The 13,855-nt window shown below is 47.1% G+C and overlaps 1 protein-coding gene across 4 annotated transcripts; it reads left to right on the top strand.

Moving 5' to 3' along the window:
• Nucleotides 1-2,050: 2,050 nt before the first annotated feature.
• On the top strand, nucleotides 2,051-11,974 carry Nmral1 (NmrA like redox sensor 1). Of its 4 annotated transcripts, none has more exons than XR_009584524.1 (6): nucleotides 2,052-2,447; nucleotides 3,946-4,184; nucleotides 6,509-6,758; nucleotides 7,366-7,556; nucleotides 9,350-9,456; nucleotides 10,330-10,458. XR_009584524.1 is itself a non-coding variant. In XM_021632481.2 (6 exons), exons 1-5 carry the CDS (start codon nucleotides 2,408-2,410, stop codon nucleotides 10,507-10,509), a joined length of 900 nt encoding a protein of 299 aa, XP_021488156.1. In that variant the 5' UTR covers nucleotides 2,058-2,407; the 3' UTR covers nucleotides 10,510-10,528; nucleotides 11,708-11,974. The 4 variants fall into 4 exon arrangements, 3 of the variants coding, with proteins under 3 accessions (XP_060220074.1, XP_021488157.1, XP_021488156.1); XM_021632481.2 differs by lacking the exon at nucleotides 9,350-9,456 and adding an exon at nucleotides 11,708-11,974 and having other exon boundaries at nucleotides 2,058-2,447; nucleotides 10,330-10,528; XM_060364091.1 differs by lacking the exons at nucleotides 9,350-9,456; nucleotides 10,330-10,458 and adding an exon at nucleotides 11,708-11,974 and having other exon boundaries at nucleotides 2,051-2,447.
• Nucleotides 11,975-13,855: the final 1,881 nt, after the last annotated feature.

Raw genomic sequence — 13,855 nt, 5'->3', positions numbered from 1 at the left:
AAGAACTTTTAACATTTAGGAGTGATTGTAACAAATGTTTCACCTTGCTAAAATTGCTCAACATCTGCCCCATGCCACAAGAAGACACAGATTCCCTTTGTCTGTCTCTTTGGCACAGAAGTCAGATAGAGTGGCAGAGATGACAAGAGACATACCCAAGACAGACTCATAAACGGCCATTCTCCTTGACATAACCTCTCACCTTAGCCCACGGTCTTGCAAGCAACCCTAGTAAACCTTTACGGAGAACAAGGGTGTGTGAAGGCCTAGAGAGACGTCTCAGTAGTTAAGAGCACTTGCTGTACTTCTCGAGGCTCCCAGCGCGGTCTCCACCATCTACATCAGGCAGCTCACAGCCATGTGCAAGGCCAGTTCCAGGGGACCAAAGACCCTCCTCGGTTCTCCACACACACCTCACACATGCACATACTCACACACATACACACAAAGTTAAAAATAGAATTTTTAACTTTTAAGAAAACAACAAACATGAAAATAAAAGAAAGACTGGCTGAAAAGGAAGGGGATCAGCAGGAGCAGGAGGAGAACAACAAAAGGTAATGGGGTGGATGTGGTAAAATACATTTTATACATGCGTAAAAAGGTCATACCGAATCCAATTATCAAAGCTAATGAATATACTCTAATAAAAAAATCCATAAATGACATCCATTTGTAAATACAAACACAACGTAAATCTGTATTTATTAAGCAATAACCACACTTTTTTTTCCAAGTATGGGTCAATATCTTACGTAGCATAATTGTCCAGGCATAGCAAGACATGCTTATAATCTCAGTATTCTGGAGGCAGAGGCAGGAGACTCCCAAATCTGAGACCAGACTGGGCCACATAACAAGATCCTGTCTCAAAAAACAAACCACATCAGGTACGTGGATCTGTGAGTTCAAGACCAGCCTGGTCTACCTAGTGAGTTTCAAGACAGCCAGAACTACACAGAAGAGACTCTGTCCCAAAACAAAACAACAAAGTTGCTTTCCCAGTGGCCCTGAGTTTGATTAGTAGCACCCATATCCGGTGGCTTAGGACCACCTGTAACTCCAGCTCCAGGGGATCTCACACCTCTGGCCTCTGCAAGCAAAATGTATTCATGTGTACATCTGCCCATACATACACAAAACTGAAAGTAATGGGGAAAAAACACAACAAAACAAACAATTCTCTCTGACTTATCTCGAACACTAGATTTTAAGGAAAATGATAGTTCTCAGCAACCAAGGAAAGAAATACATGCTTTGGAGATGATACAGAAGAGGAGATGAATTAGGGAATGGAAAATGGATGGCCCTTCCCACTCAGCAATAACTTTTCAGAGGACTGATAAGGCACTTCCAAGTGTGACTTGAATATAAATCTCACCTTTGTGTTAAAAAAGAGCAGGGTGTGGCGGTGCACACCTTCAGTCCTAGCACTGGGGAGACAGAGGCAGGTGATATCTTTGAGTTTGAGTCCAGCCTCGGCTACAGAGCAAGTTCCAGGATAGTCAGGGCTACACAGAAAAACTCTCCTCAAAAATGAAAAACAAAAAAACCAAAAACACATAAATAAAAATTACAGTTCCTGCGAAAGTTAGTCAGGAGTCCCACAGGACCTCAGAGGGTCACGAGCCACTGACTCTATCATTATGTGAAATTGCAGATAGATGTTCATGTATTTATTAAAATAGCAATCAAGTCAGGTGTGGTACTATCACCGGTGAGGCAAAGCCTGGTCTACATCTAGGCCAGACGACTACATAGTGAAACATCGTCTCTAATGATGATGATTACCAAAAGCATTTTATGAGTATAGGTCACTGTTTTACATAATGTAGATCTCGTCAGCCAAGCATGGTAATTATCCTACCTCTAATCCCAGCACTCTGGAAGCTGAGACTCGAATTTCGTCTAGCAGAATCCCCACCTCCCACCCCCACGCCAGTCACAAAAGGGACAAGCACACTAGAGCAGTGTGCTCAAACCCGGAGCTTTAACTGCGCGGGCATGAAGGGAGGAACCATCCGGCCAGCGGGCGAGGGGGAGGTCAGGTTGTGTGAACAAGAGTAGGGACAGGACCAGAACCGCAGGCGCTCGGAAGCCTGGCAGCTGGCCAGCCACACGCAGGGCGCAGCCCGGAGGGGCTGCGTTTGGTAGCCCGGAGGCATGCGCAGGCCTGTATCCACCCCTCCCCACCCCCGTGTTTAGTGGACTCTGCTGTAGGCCCGCGAATCCCGCCAAACCCCATTCTCGCCCCTTTCTGCTCTTAGCCTTTGTTGTGCTCCAGAACCTGCGAGCTGAGGTCCCAGACAGCATCTCGGAACGAGTTCAGGGACCGGACCGCTCCTGCCCGTCGCCAACTCTGCCACCCCAGCCCTCTCGGGATCGCGCTCCTTGGGCCCTGGACCCCATGGCCGATAAGAAACTGGTGGTGGTTTTTGGAGCCACAGGTGAGAGAGGCAGCCCTGGCAGGGTCTGCGGAGGCCCTCCTGCTTCTGACTTCAGAGTAAAGGCTAGGATTAAAGGCGTGTGGCACCACCGCCTGGTTGAGTGAGTCTTCATAGAGATGAGGTGTATTTGGGTCCAGGACACACGGTGGGTAGAATTAGAGAAAAATGGTTGCACAATTCAGTGATTAAATTAAAAATAATTTTTGTTCCAGCTGGCATGGTGGCACATGCCTGTAATCCGAGCACTCGGGGATTCAGAGGCAGGCAGATCTCTTTGAGTTTGAGGCCAGCCTGGTCTGCAAAGTAAGTTCAAGACACTCAGGGGCTACCCAGAGACACCTATCTGGAAAAAAACGAAACAAAACAAAAAAAACATTTTGTTATGTATTTATTCCTTTGTTGCTTTCTGTGTGTGTGGTGCTCAGGATTGAATTTAGGGATCATAGATTCTAGGCAAATATACTACGACCAAAATACACCATCAGCCCTTGAATCATACATTTTTAAAAGGTAAAGACCGGGGCTGGGGAGATGGCTCAGAGGTTAAGAACCTGGCTGCTCTTCCAGGGGTCCTGAGTTCAATTCCCAGCAACCACATGGTGGCTCACAACCATCTATAGTGAGATCTGGATGCCCTCTTCTGGCATGCAAGCATACATGCAGACAGAACACTGTATAAATAATTATAAAAACTAAAAAAAAAAAAGGTAAAGACCTACTGGTCTCTCCATCCTCACTTAAGAGGCAGTAACTGGCTAGCTCCTTGGTGCACCCGAATAAAATCAAGCTTGCTTCCAGTTTGGCTAAAACAAAATGCTGCTTGCTAGAGACCCCGACTTCAGTTCCCAGCACCCATATGTGACAGCTCACAACTGCCTGTAACTCTAGTTTTAGGGGACCTTAAACCCTCCTCTGGCCTCCATGGACACCAGGCACATGTGTGCTGCACATAACACATACAGGCAAACTGTCATAGACATAAAACAAAGGAATCCCAGAGGAGAAAGTTAAAGTCTCGAAACAAAACATAAAAAAAACTAGTAAAGAAGCTGAATGTTTAATCCCAGCACTCAGGAGGCGAGGTAGATGGATCTCTGAGTTCAGGGCTAGCCTCATCTACATCTGAGTTCTAGGTCAGCTAGGGCCACACAGTGAGGTTCTGAATCAAAACAAAACAAACCTCCAGAAAACCTAAAAATAGTTTAAGGAGACTCATGTGTTTCTTGGGCGGTTTTTGCTTTGGTAAAGCAATCCCTTCTAGGCTCTACTCTGTCACTGACTCTGGCAGTTATGACGCAGAGATTTTTTTTTTTCAATTTATTTCATTTTATTTAATGTGCATCAGTGTGAAGGTGTCAGATCCCTTGGAACTGGAGTTACAGATAATTGTGAGCTGCCATGTGGGTGCTGGGAATTGAACCTGGATCCTTTAGGAAGAGCAGACAGTGCTCTTAACTGAGCCATCTCTCTAACCCCTTCTTTTTAAAACTCTTCACAGGTGCCCAAGGTGGCTCAGTGGCACGGACGTTGCTGGAAGATGGGACGTTCAGGGTTCGAGTGGTAACAAGGAACCCTGAGCAGAGAGCAGCCAAAGAGCTAAAGCTGCAAGGTGCTGAAGTAGTGCAAGGGGACCAGGATGACGAGGCTAGCATGGAGCTGGCGCTGACTGGAGCTCATGCGGCCTTCATTGTGACCAACTACTGGGAGAAGTGCAGTCAGGCCCGAGAAGTCCAGCAGGTAAGGGTGTGAGGAGACCAGGGCTTGTTCTAGTGTGTCCTAGACAAGGTGCGTGGGACCCAGTTGATCAGGAGGCAGCTTTGACTTGACAGGGAGGACTGAGCACTTCAGGTCCTGCTCTTTTTCTTGTTGCGAGTAGCTTATGAACCCTTGTGGGACTTGTAGTAAATAAATGTGCTGTGCTATATAACGTTTATTATTTGCCTTATGATTATCACAGAGGTATCATCTAACCCACTGTCACTAATAATAAGACACAGACACCTGTTAGATTTATAATTGCCTTATTTACCTTGGGCTAGGCAGAATTCCTACCTATGCTGTCTGAATCACCTCACCAGCCATCTCCCAGCCCCCATCCAATGCCATCCTCCTTAGCCATCCTATCTTCCATCCATAATCTTATAAATCTTATAAAAACCACTTGGTTTCTTCTCCATGTTAACCCATCGTGGTATCCTCCTTCCTCTCCTCCCATGATTCCTCCTGGGATTCTCCAAAGCCACGCCTACCCTTCTGTCCTGCCCAGGTGTAGGCTCAGGCAGGTTTACACAGAGGGCCAATAATACGCATCAGACTAAACCACGCAACAGGAACTAAACCACATACATATCACAGCACATGGGACAAAGATCTTGTGGAAATAGATTTCTCTCCTTAATCCTGGGAAACCCCTGTGAGCTCCCTGTGACCATGAGAACTGTACTCCAGGTAGTTCAGAACCACAGAAATTGTCTCATAGTTCTAAAAGTTGGAAATCCCAATTAAGGTGTCAGCAAGGTCCTTTAGTCCTTTCTAATGCTTGAGGAAGAATGCTCCCCAGTATGTCCAGCTTTTGTGGCTCTAGGTATGCCTATGCTTGTGTCTCTGTCATACTGCTATCTGCTTCCATAGTCTCATGGCTTCTCCTTGTGTGTTTTATTTTGTCAGGGAGGGGTGAGACCAGGTCTTGCTATGTTGCCCAAGTGGGCCTGGGAACTTGTGATCTTAAATGCTAAATTTATAGATATATGCCATCATGTCTGGCTCTGGCTTGTTTTTTAATTTTTATTATTTGTTTATGGTATTGGTTTTGTTAATTTTTATTTTTTATTTTTTGCTTTAAAGAGGACACCATGACAAAGACAACTTATAAAAGAAAATGTTTATTAGAGCTTATGGTTCCAGAGGGTTGAAGTCCATTGTGCTCATCATGGTGGGAAGCATGGTGGCAGGCAGGCATGGCACTGGAGTAGTGGCCTGATCCATAGGCATGAGGTTCAAAGAGTGTTATCTGGGAATGCTGTGAGCTTTTGAAGCCTCAAAGCTCATCCCCAGTGACACACCTTCTCCAACAAAGCTACATCTCCTAATTCTTCCCAAACAGTCCCACCACTGGGCCCAAGTATTCAAATATATGAGCCTATGGGGACTGTTTTCATTCTAACCACCACAGGTGTCTTGCCTTTATTTATGTCTGAATCCTGGAACTGGAGTTACAGATGGTTGTGAGCGGCCGTGAGGGTACAGGGAAATGAACCTGGGTCCTCTGGAAGAACAGCCAGGCCTCTTAACTGATGAGCCACCTCTCCAGATCCTGGCTCACTTCAAGGAGAATATTTATTTTCGATTTGGGAGTCATGTGATTAATTTAGGATGATCAAATATAAAGACTCTTAATTGTACCTACAAAGACCCTGTCCCCAAATCAAGTCACATTCACAAGTTTGCAGGGGTTAAGGTATGGGCATATATTTTGGGAGGCGGCAGTTATATACCGCCAACTTTCATGGCATGGGTCATTGTGTATTAACCAGTGGGGTCACGATGGTTAGACCACTTGTCCTGGATCACACAGCTAGTTCATCTCAGCCCAGGTGAACCTGGGCAGCCCATGTGCCTAACCATCAAGCTGTATATTCTCCCAAGATGACTTTGAGCCGTCCGATGAAGTAGGCCGAGTCCCACGGCCACAAAGATAGGATACACACATCAAAAAGGCTTCTGTGCCCTTCCCAAGGCAGATCTGCTCCCTTTTCAAAGTTTTCAATTTTTTTCAGACGGAGTCTCATGTAGCTGAGGTTGGCCTCACTTTCCCCTAGCATGCATAGTGGTCTGTGGTTGAAGAAAACCCACCGTCTTAAAGATGATCCCGAGTTTGCAAACGTAGCATCCTGCCGAATGTGAGCATTGTTCTGGAGCAGAGGGCTTCCTTGTGATGGGTGGATCTGGCTCTTAGCATCACAGATGGGCAACCATGGAGTTAATCCAGCAGTAGGGGAGGGGACTCGGGGACACATGCCCTTCCTTTTACCTCTGTGGTCTCTCCTTTCCTGCTTAACCAGGGTAAGCTTCTAGCAGATTTAGCCAAACGCTTGGGCCTCCATTATGTGGTCTACAGTGGCCTGGAGAACATCAGGAAGCTGACAGCTGGGAGGCTGTCAGCAGGACACTTTGATGGCAAAGGGGAAGTGGAGGAATATTTCCGAGACATCGGTGTTCCCATGACGAGCGTGCGGCTGCCTTGCTATTTCGAGAACCTCCTTTCCTATTTTCTGCCCCAGAAAGCTGCAGATGGAAAGAGCTACTTGCTGGGTAAGTGCCTTAACCCCCAACATAGTGAAACACAGTTTTCAGCATATGAACTAACAGCTGTGGCCAAGAAAAGTAGGATTGTCATCAGATCAGTCTGGTCTAAGCCCAGGCTCCTTGGCATTAGGCTTGACACTGGGCATGTCATCTATTTTGGGTAGACCTAGACTTTACATTCAGTGAAATGGGTTTAACACTGGTCCCTCGGAATAATGAGAAAACCAGCCAGAATTCTTGCTGTTCTCAGAACAGGAAGCAGAATATGGAGATGGTGACTGCTGTCCAGTTGTAAACAAACTGGCTATCCTGACCCAGCTTGGAGGGAACCTCAGCCAGCTAGTGTTCTGTTGGCCACTCTTTGCCCACTGTGAACATCACCTTCTCTGAGGATACAGGTGTTGGCATGGAGTTTGGGAGTCCTACCTACCCAGGGAACAACAGAGCCCTGGCACAGACTTGGTTCGCAGAACCTGAGTACTGCTGGCACCATACAAAGATAAAGACTAACAGATACGTGTGGCTGCCCAGAGGACTGGCTGCTGGGAAAGCCAGCTGAAGCGCCGTCCCGGAGGAACTCTGTTCCTGCTGTCACACTTACGTGTTCTCATAGATCTGCCCATGGGCGATGTCCCCATGGATGGAATGGCTGTGAGTGACCTGGGCCCCGTGGTGCTCAGCTTGCTGAAGAAGCCAGGAGAGTATGTGGGGCAGAACGTTGGGCTTAGTACCTGCAGGCACACCGCAGAGGAGTACGCCGCTTTGCTCAGCAGGCACACCGGCAAAACTGTACACCATGCCAAGGTGGGTTCCTCCCTCCCTGGAGCTGTGGCACCCCAGCTCTTGCAAGACGCTCCTAACTTCCCAAACGGTTATTTTTTGTTGTTTGTTCTTTTTTTGGTTTTTGTTTTGAAACAGGGTCTCACTCTGTAGACCAGGCTGGCCTTGAACTCAGAGATGCACCTGAGTTCTGGGATTAAAGGTGTGAGCCACTATACCTGGCTAGGGTTTTTTTTTGTGTTTGTTGTTTTAATTATTATTTTGTGTGTGTGTATGTGTGTATACGTATACATATACATGCCTTAGTACTTCTGCAGAGGCCATTCACCTCATGGGTCCTGGGGAACAAACTCATCAGCCTTAGCAGTAGGTACTTTTACTGAACTATCTCACTGGCCACAAAAGGGGTCTTCTGGAGGTAGGAAAGACTACCTAGAGCAATCCTTCTCAACCTGTGGGTCTCGACCCCTTGAGGATTCATAGCAATAACAATGAAAATAATCTTAATGAACCAGGCACAGTGGCCCATGCCTGTAATCCCTGTACTCAGGGAGACAGGCAGTCGGATCTTTCTAAGTTCAAGGCCAGCTTGGTCTACAAAGCAAAGCAAGTCCAGGACAGGCAAAGATACACAAAACCCTGTCTCAAAAAAAAAAAAGGAAAAGAAAATAATCTTATGGTTGTTGGTCACCCTAAGTAACTGTATTAAAGGATCACAGTATTTACAAGGCTGAGAACCATCGATCTAGAGCTTTCTACCCTTTCAAAGCAAGGTTTAAGTGTAAGCTCATGGACACAATTAATGTCCTACTCCAGGGAGTAGGACATGTCAGAGTAAGTTTTGACCAAAGGGACAGACATTTCCAAGAATGGTCAGTAGGGGTCCAGTTAAGGAGGGCTGAAATCTCAGGGTCTGTCAAGCTCCTAAGCAGGATGTGTACTGAAGCCAAGAACTGCAAAGATAGGTTTGCCCCTTATATCTCCTGTCCTCTCTGTTGACCCTCACGATTCCTGTCCAGGCCACTGGGTACACCATTTTCGATGTTTCTCCTTGCTGTTACAAATCTAAAGCCTGTTCATTAAAGACATTCTGGGAGAGCTGGGCAGATTTCTGTGAGTTCGAGGCCAGCCTGGTCTACAAAGTGAGTCCAGGACAGACAAAGCTCCACAGAAAAACCCTGTCTCAAACAACCAAAAAGGGGGGGGGGGGCTGGAGAGATGGCTCAGAGGTTAAGAGCACTGGCTGCTTGCTCTTCCAGAGGTCCTGAGTTCAATTCCCAGCAACCACATGGTAGCTCACAACCATCTATAAAGAGATCTGGTGCCCTCTTCTGGCATGCAGGTGTACATGCAGGCAGAACACTGTATACATAATAAATAAAATATTTAAAAAAAAAATTCTGGGAAATACCCACAAAACTCCCCCACCGACCCAAGCAGAACACCAAGGGAAAGTGGGGTCTGGGAGCAGATCCAGGGCTTCTGGCTTCAGAACCTGGTTCCAGCCCTTAAGGCTAGCATGGGAGCTTGGGCACATTCAATGACTGTTGTTTGTTATTTTGAGACAGGGTTTCTCTCTGTAGCCTTCGCTGTGCTGAACTTGCTTTATAGACCAGGCTGGCCTCGAACTCACCTGCCTCTGTCTCCCAGAGTGCTGGGGCTACAGGTGTGCACCACTGTACTGTGCCTAGCATCAATGACCCTTGTTTTACCTGTAAACAAGTGTATTAATAGTATCTACTTTCAAGTATTGCTGTAAGAAATAAATATGATAATGGACAGAACTTCCTTAAAAAAATTTTTTTTTTCCAAGACAGGGTTTTTCTGTGTAGTTCTGGCTGTCCTGGAACTTGATCTGTAGATGAGGCTGGCCTCGAACTCAAGAGATCCACCTGCCTCTGCCTCTGAAGTGTTGAGATTAAAGGTATGTGCCACCACCACCTGGCCCTTTTTTAAATTTTATGTATATGGGTATTTGCCTGTGTGTACATCTGTGTGCCACTTGGATGTCTGGTGCTTGTGGAGGCCCGAAGAGGGCACTGGTTCCTCTGGAAATCAAGTGTGAGCCACTATGTAGGTGTTAGGATTGAATCCTGGCCCTTTGGAAGAACCACCAGTGCTCTTAACACTGAGCCATCTCTCCAGCCCCAAGCTTTTTTAGTATAATGCTTAGTGCCTATAAAAAATGTGCACTTGAAGCTAAGAGTCATACACCTTTAATTCCAGCACTCCAAAGGCAGAGGCAGGCAAATCTCTGAGTTTAAGGCCAGCCTGGTCTACAGAAAGAGTTCCAGGACAACCAGGCCTACACAGAGAAAGCTGCCAGAGACGGGGGTGGCTATAATTAAAATTAATTAGTTAGTTAAAGTGCGTTAGATGGCCCTGTGGCTTTAAAGAGGTGGGACTAATCCAGGACTGTGGAGGATCTGAAGAGCACAGGAGTCCAGGGTTTGGGTTTGGGAGAAAAAAAAGAATAGTTTTAGCTTATTCAAAAGGAAGTGATAGTGCTGATTTCAGCTCTGAACGGCAGTGATGGCTTTTTATCTCATGACCTTGAAAGAACAGTCTTTAAACTAATGGGTGTCAGGTAGCCTGTGAGGAGCCATAGTTTCCATGCTCTGGCTTCCTTGTTAGTGTTCACAGGGGCTCACAGGACCTGAGGTGGTGACTGCAGGGCCAAAGCACTGTTGGGCGACACCTAGTCCACCCTGGTTTCCCAGAACTGGGGGGAAGCTAAGGCTGCCGGGCGTCACCACGGCTGTGGAGGGGGCAGACATGGTGGGTTCTGTGCTTCCAGACAACTCCTGAAGAATATGAGAAGCTTGGCTTCGTGGGGGCCCGAGACTTGGCCAACATGTTCCGCTTCTATGCCCTGAAACCTGACCGGAACATTGATCTGACCCTGCGACTCAACCCCAAGGCCCAGACTTTGGACCAGTGGCTGGAGCAGCACAAAGGGGACTTTGCACAGCTGTGACCTTGAGGCACTCTTTAGGGTATGAGAAACTCGGCCATCCTTTCTTATGTACAGTTTTGTTTTTGTCCTCTTCCCCCCTAAATTAAACCATTGTTCAGAAATGGTTTCTCTAAAGAAAAGGCCTCTGTTTGTGGACAGTGAGTTGGTGTGGCAGCTACATGAAAGTAGGCCCTGATAGCACAGAAATGCCAGTAGGAGGCACCAAGGAGGTACGAGGGCTCAACTGGATGTAACAAGTAATGAAGTACTTATTCCACCCTGAGCCCTGAGAAGAGTCTGAGCACTGTGCAAGCATGGTCCACAGGGACACAGCCAGCCAGGCAGGGCCACACGCACCTGTGGTTCATTCTGAATTGAGGACAGAAGATTAAAATAAGAGATGACCAGGTCCCTTGTCTTTTTTTCTCTCTTCACCAGGACTCTGGACAGGTGTTACTAAGCTAGAAATAACCTTCAAAACAGGTTGGGGGGTGGGGGAAGGTGAGGTGAGAGAGATGACTCAGTCAAGTGCTTACTGTGCAAACATGAGGCCCTGAGTTTGGAGATCTGGCGGATGTGAACTTGTAGCCCCAGAGACGGGCACGGGGAAGCCAGAACATCTGGCGCTCTCTGGCCAGCTAGTCTCACTTCAACCAGTGAGCTCCAGCTCCAGCGAGAGCCTGGTCTCAGAGAATAAGGTGGAGCATTAAAGACATCCAACATCAATTTCTGGCCTTCATTACTCACACGTGCATATTACCTGCACACATGCGTACACCCACACAAAAAACATGTACACAAAAAACATACCACACACCAATACAAAAAGAACAAATAAAAGATATGGAAGAGCCCTGGCCACTGTGGGGGTGAGTTAATGTTGCCTGCGGCTAAGCCCACCACTATAGGTGAGCTTACCTTTTGTTTGTCTGTTTGCTTTTTCTATTTGGAGACAGGGTTTCTCTGTTTCGCTTTGGCTGTCCTGGACTTGCTTTTTAGACCAGGCTAGCCAGCAATCTGCCTGCCTCTGTGAGTGTTAGGATTAAAGGTGTGCACCACTGTGTCCAGCTGGGTCAGCTTACCTTTAATCCTTTTAGAGGGAGCAACAAGGGCCCAGAAAACCCAAGTCACTTGCTGCGATTTCATGGCAGGTCTGTGAATCTGCACCTGTGTCCGACCACTAGTACACTAACTTTTTACTATCCTTCCCTGACATCAGACTCCTCTAGCGGGAAAAGGAGCAGTGATCCCATCAAAGAGTCTACTGTCAACTCTTGAGTGAGGCATCTCCTTGACAGCTTACTGAAATTCATTCTACTGTCGACTCTTATCTGAGGCATCTCCTTGACAACTTACTGTGCCGTATCCAGAACATGGGATAAACAGAGAAGTTATGCTGTTTGCCTGGCCTTGAACTTGGATCCACCTGCCTCTGCATCTACTTCCAGAGTGCTGAGAATAAAGGTTTATGCCACTACTGCCTAAATGAGAAACTTATTTAGTGGGAAGGATACACACACTCACCAAAAACAAACTAACAACAAGACAACCAACCTGCTAAAGACCTCAAGCTGCAAAGAACAGACGGAAATAAACAGGTAGTTGGGGAGTCAGGGGTTAGGATAGTGTATAAAATTAAGAGGTTGAACATGAATACATAAGGCCCTAAGTTTCATCCTTACCACTGAAAAAAAAAGAAAAATTGAGGGAAGAGCCCCATCACTGAGGACAGGCTTGGCCTTGGGAGGTAGTGGCTATGCTGAGGTCTGTGGGGAAGGGCAGAAGCCATCACAGCAGAGTAGAAGGGAAAAGAGTAACAAGTGGGGGCTTCTGATCTGGCTGGGTCAGGAGAACACAACAGTTTGAATGTCAGCATCACCTAATCCTGGAAAAGCCTGCCAAAAGCAAGGTCCAGAGTGGACACGCAGCACCTGCCAGCTCCTCCTCAGCATGTGGCTGCCCCTCCCCTGGTGTCTACCTATGTGCTGCCCACCTGCTAGGCTATAGTGAAGACATGGTCAACTCACTTGTGCAAAACAGTGTGGTAGCACCTCAAGTTACCCTACATGCGGTCTGCTACACCAAGCTGAAATCCTAACCCCATGCCCTTCAGGCTAGTTTGCATTCCCCTAAATGGTAGCCTGCGTGACAGGGCACAGGAGGAGCACCCAAGTTGCACATGAAGTTAGTGGAAAACCACATATAGTGCTCTCCATGTTGTTTGTTCTGTGTGCCACAAACTATCTGTACTGAACACTAAATACCTTGTGTTGCAAACCATTTCACCAAAAGAAGACAGTAACATAGCTTCATTTTCCCATCTCCTACCACAGTTCAATGGTAAGGCATAGGCTCTTCCTCTACCCTGGGTACTTGACATCAAGTTAGCCTCTGTGACAGCTGCAAACCTTGGGCTGTGTGCTAATAATGGCCACACAACAGCAGGAAAGCTGAGGAACCAGCCTGGCTTGATAGTGCATGCCTTTAATCCTAGTACTCAGGGAGGCAGAGGCAGGCAGATCTCTGTGAGTTCAAGGCCACCCTGGTCTGCAAAGCCCTCCCTCGAAAAGACAAAGGGGTGGCAGGGGAAGATGCTGAGGAACCAAGCTAGTACCACACACAAGGGGCAACCAATTCCCCCAGGGTCTCCTATAACCCAGGATGGCCTCAAACTCACTGTTACTGAGGCTGGCCCTCAATGCCTACCTCCATCTCCCATATGCTGCTCCAGCATTTTGTTTTTCTTTCATCCTTTTTATTTTTTCTGGTGGGGAGGGGGGAGCCAAGACAGGGTTTCTCTGTATAACCCTGGCTGTCCTGGAACTCACTCTTGTAGAGTAGGCTGTCCCGGAATTTAGAGATCCACCTGCCTCTGCCTCTGAAGTGCTGGGATTAAAGGTGCACAGCAGCATACCTGGCTGCTCTAGCACTTCAAGTAGACTATCTTGCACCCCAATTCTATGCAACCAAGAAGTCTAAAAACAAATGCCTTGGGAGCTGTGTATAGTAATAAAGCCAGCCTAGGCCTGGAGATGAGACTTCCTTCTAGAGATGCTGTCTGACCACCCCCATCCACCTGAGAAGAGGCAATAATTATGTTCTAGCCAAAAGACCCACCTCCCTCTTTTCAGCCTCAAGATCCAGCTGACTTTTTCAGGAAGAAGCCTACGCCTCCCTGAGAATACTGTCTAGCCCCAGTGCTGCTGCATCCTGGTGTCTAGTGTAGTAGCTGGCCCAGACTGCGTGCTCAACCAGACAGCCAAGAAACATTTTATAGAGAAAATATTGGTAAGTGTTCAAGTTAGTACAATGTTACTCCTGAATCTTTTTCATTCATCTGTTTTCCCACAGAATCCTTGCTCATCTC

Source organism: Meriones unguiculatus, chromosome 11 (genome assembly GCF_030254825.1).
Source record: "Meriones unguiculatus strain TT.TT164.6M chromosome 11, Bangor_MerUng_6.1, whole genome shotgun sequence".
Taxonomy (NCBI): Eukaryota; Metazoa; Chordata; class Mammalia; order Rodentia; family Muridae; genus Meriones; species Meriones unguiculatus.
The sequence above is the reverse complement of the archived record's forward strand: the minus strand, read 5'-3'. Positions and strand labels throughout refer to the sequence as shown.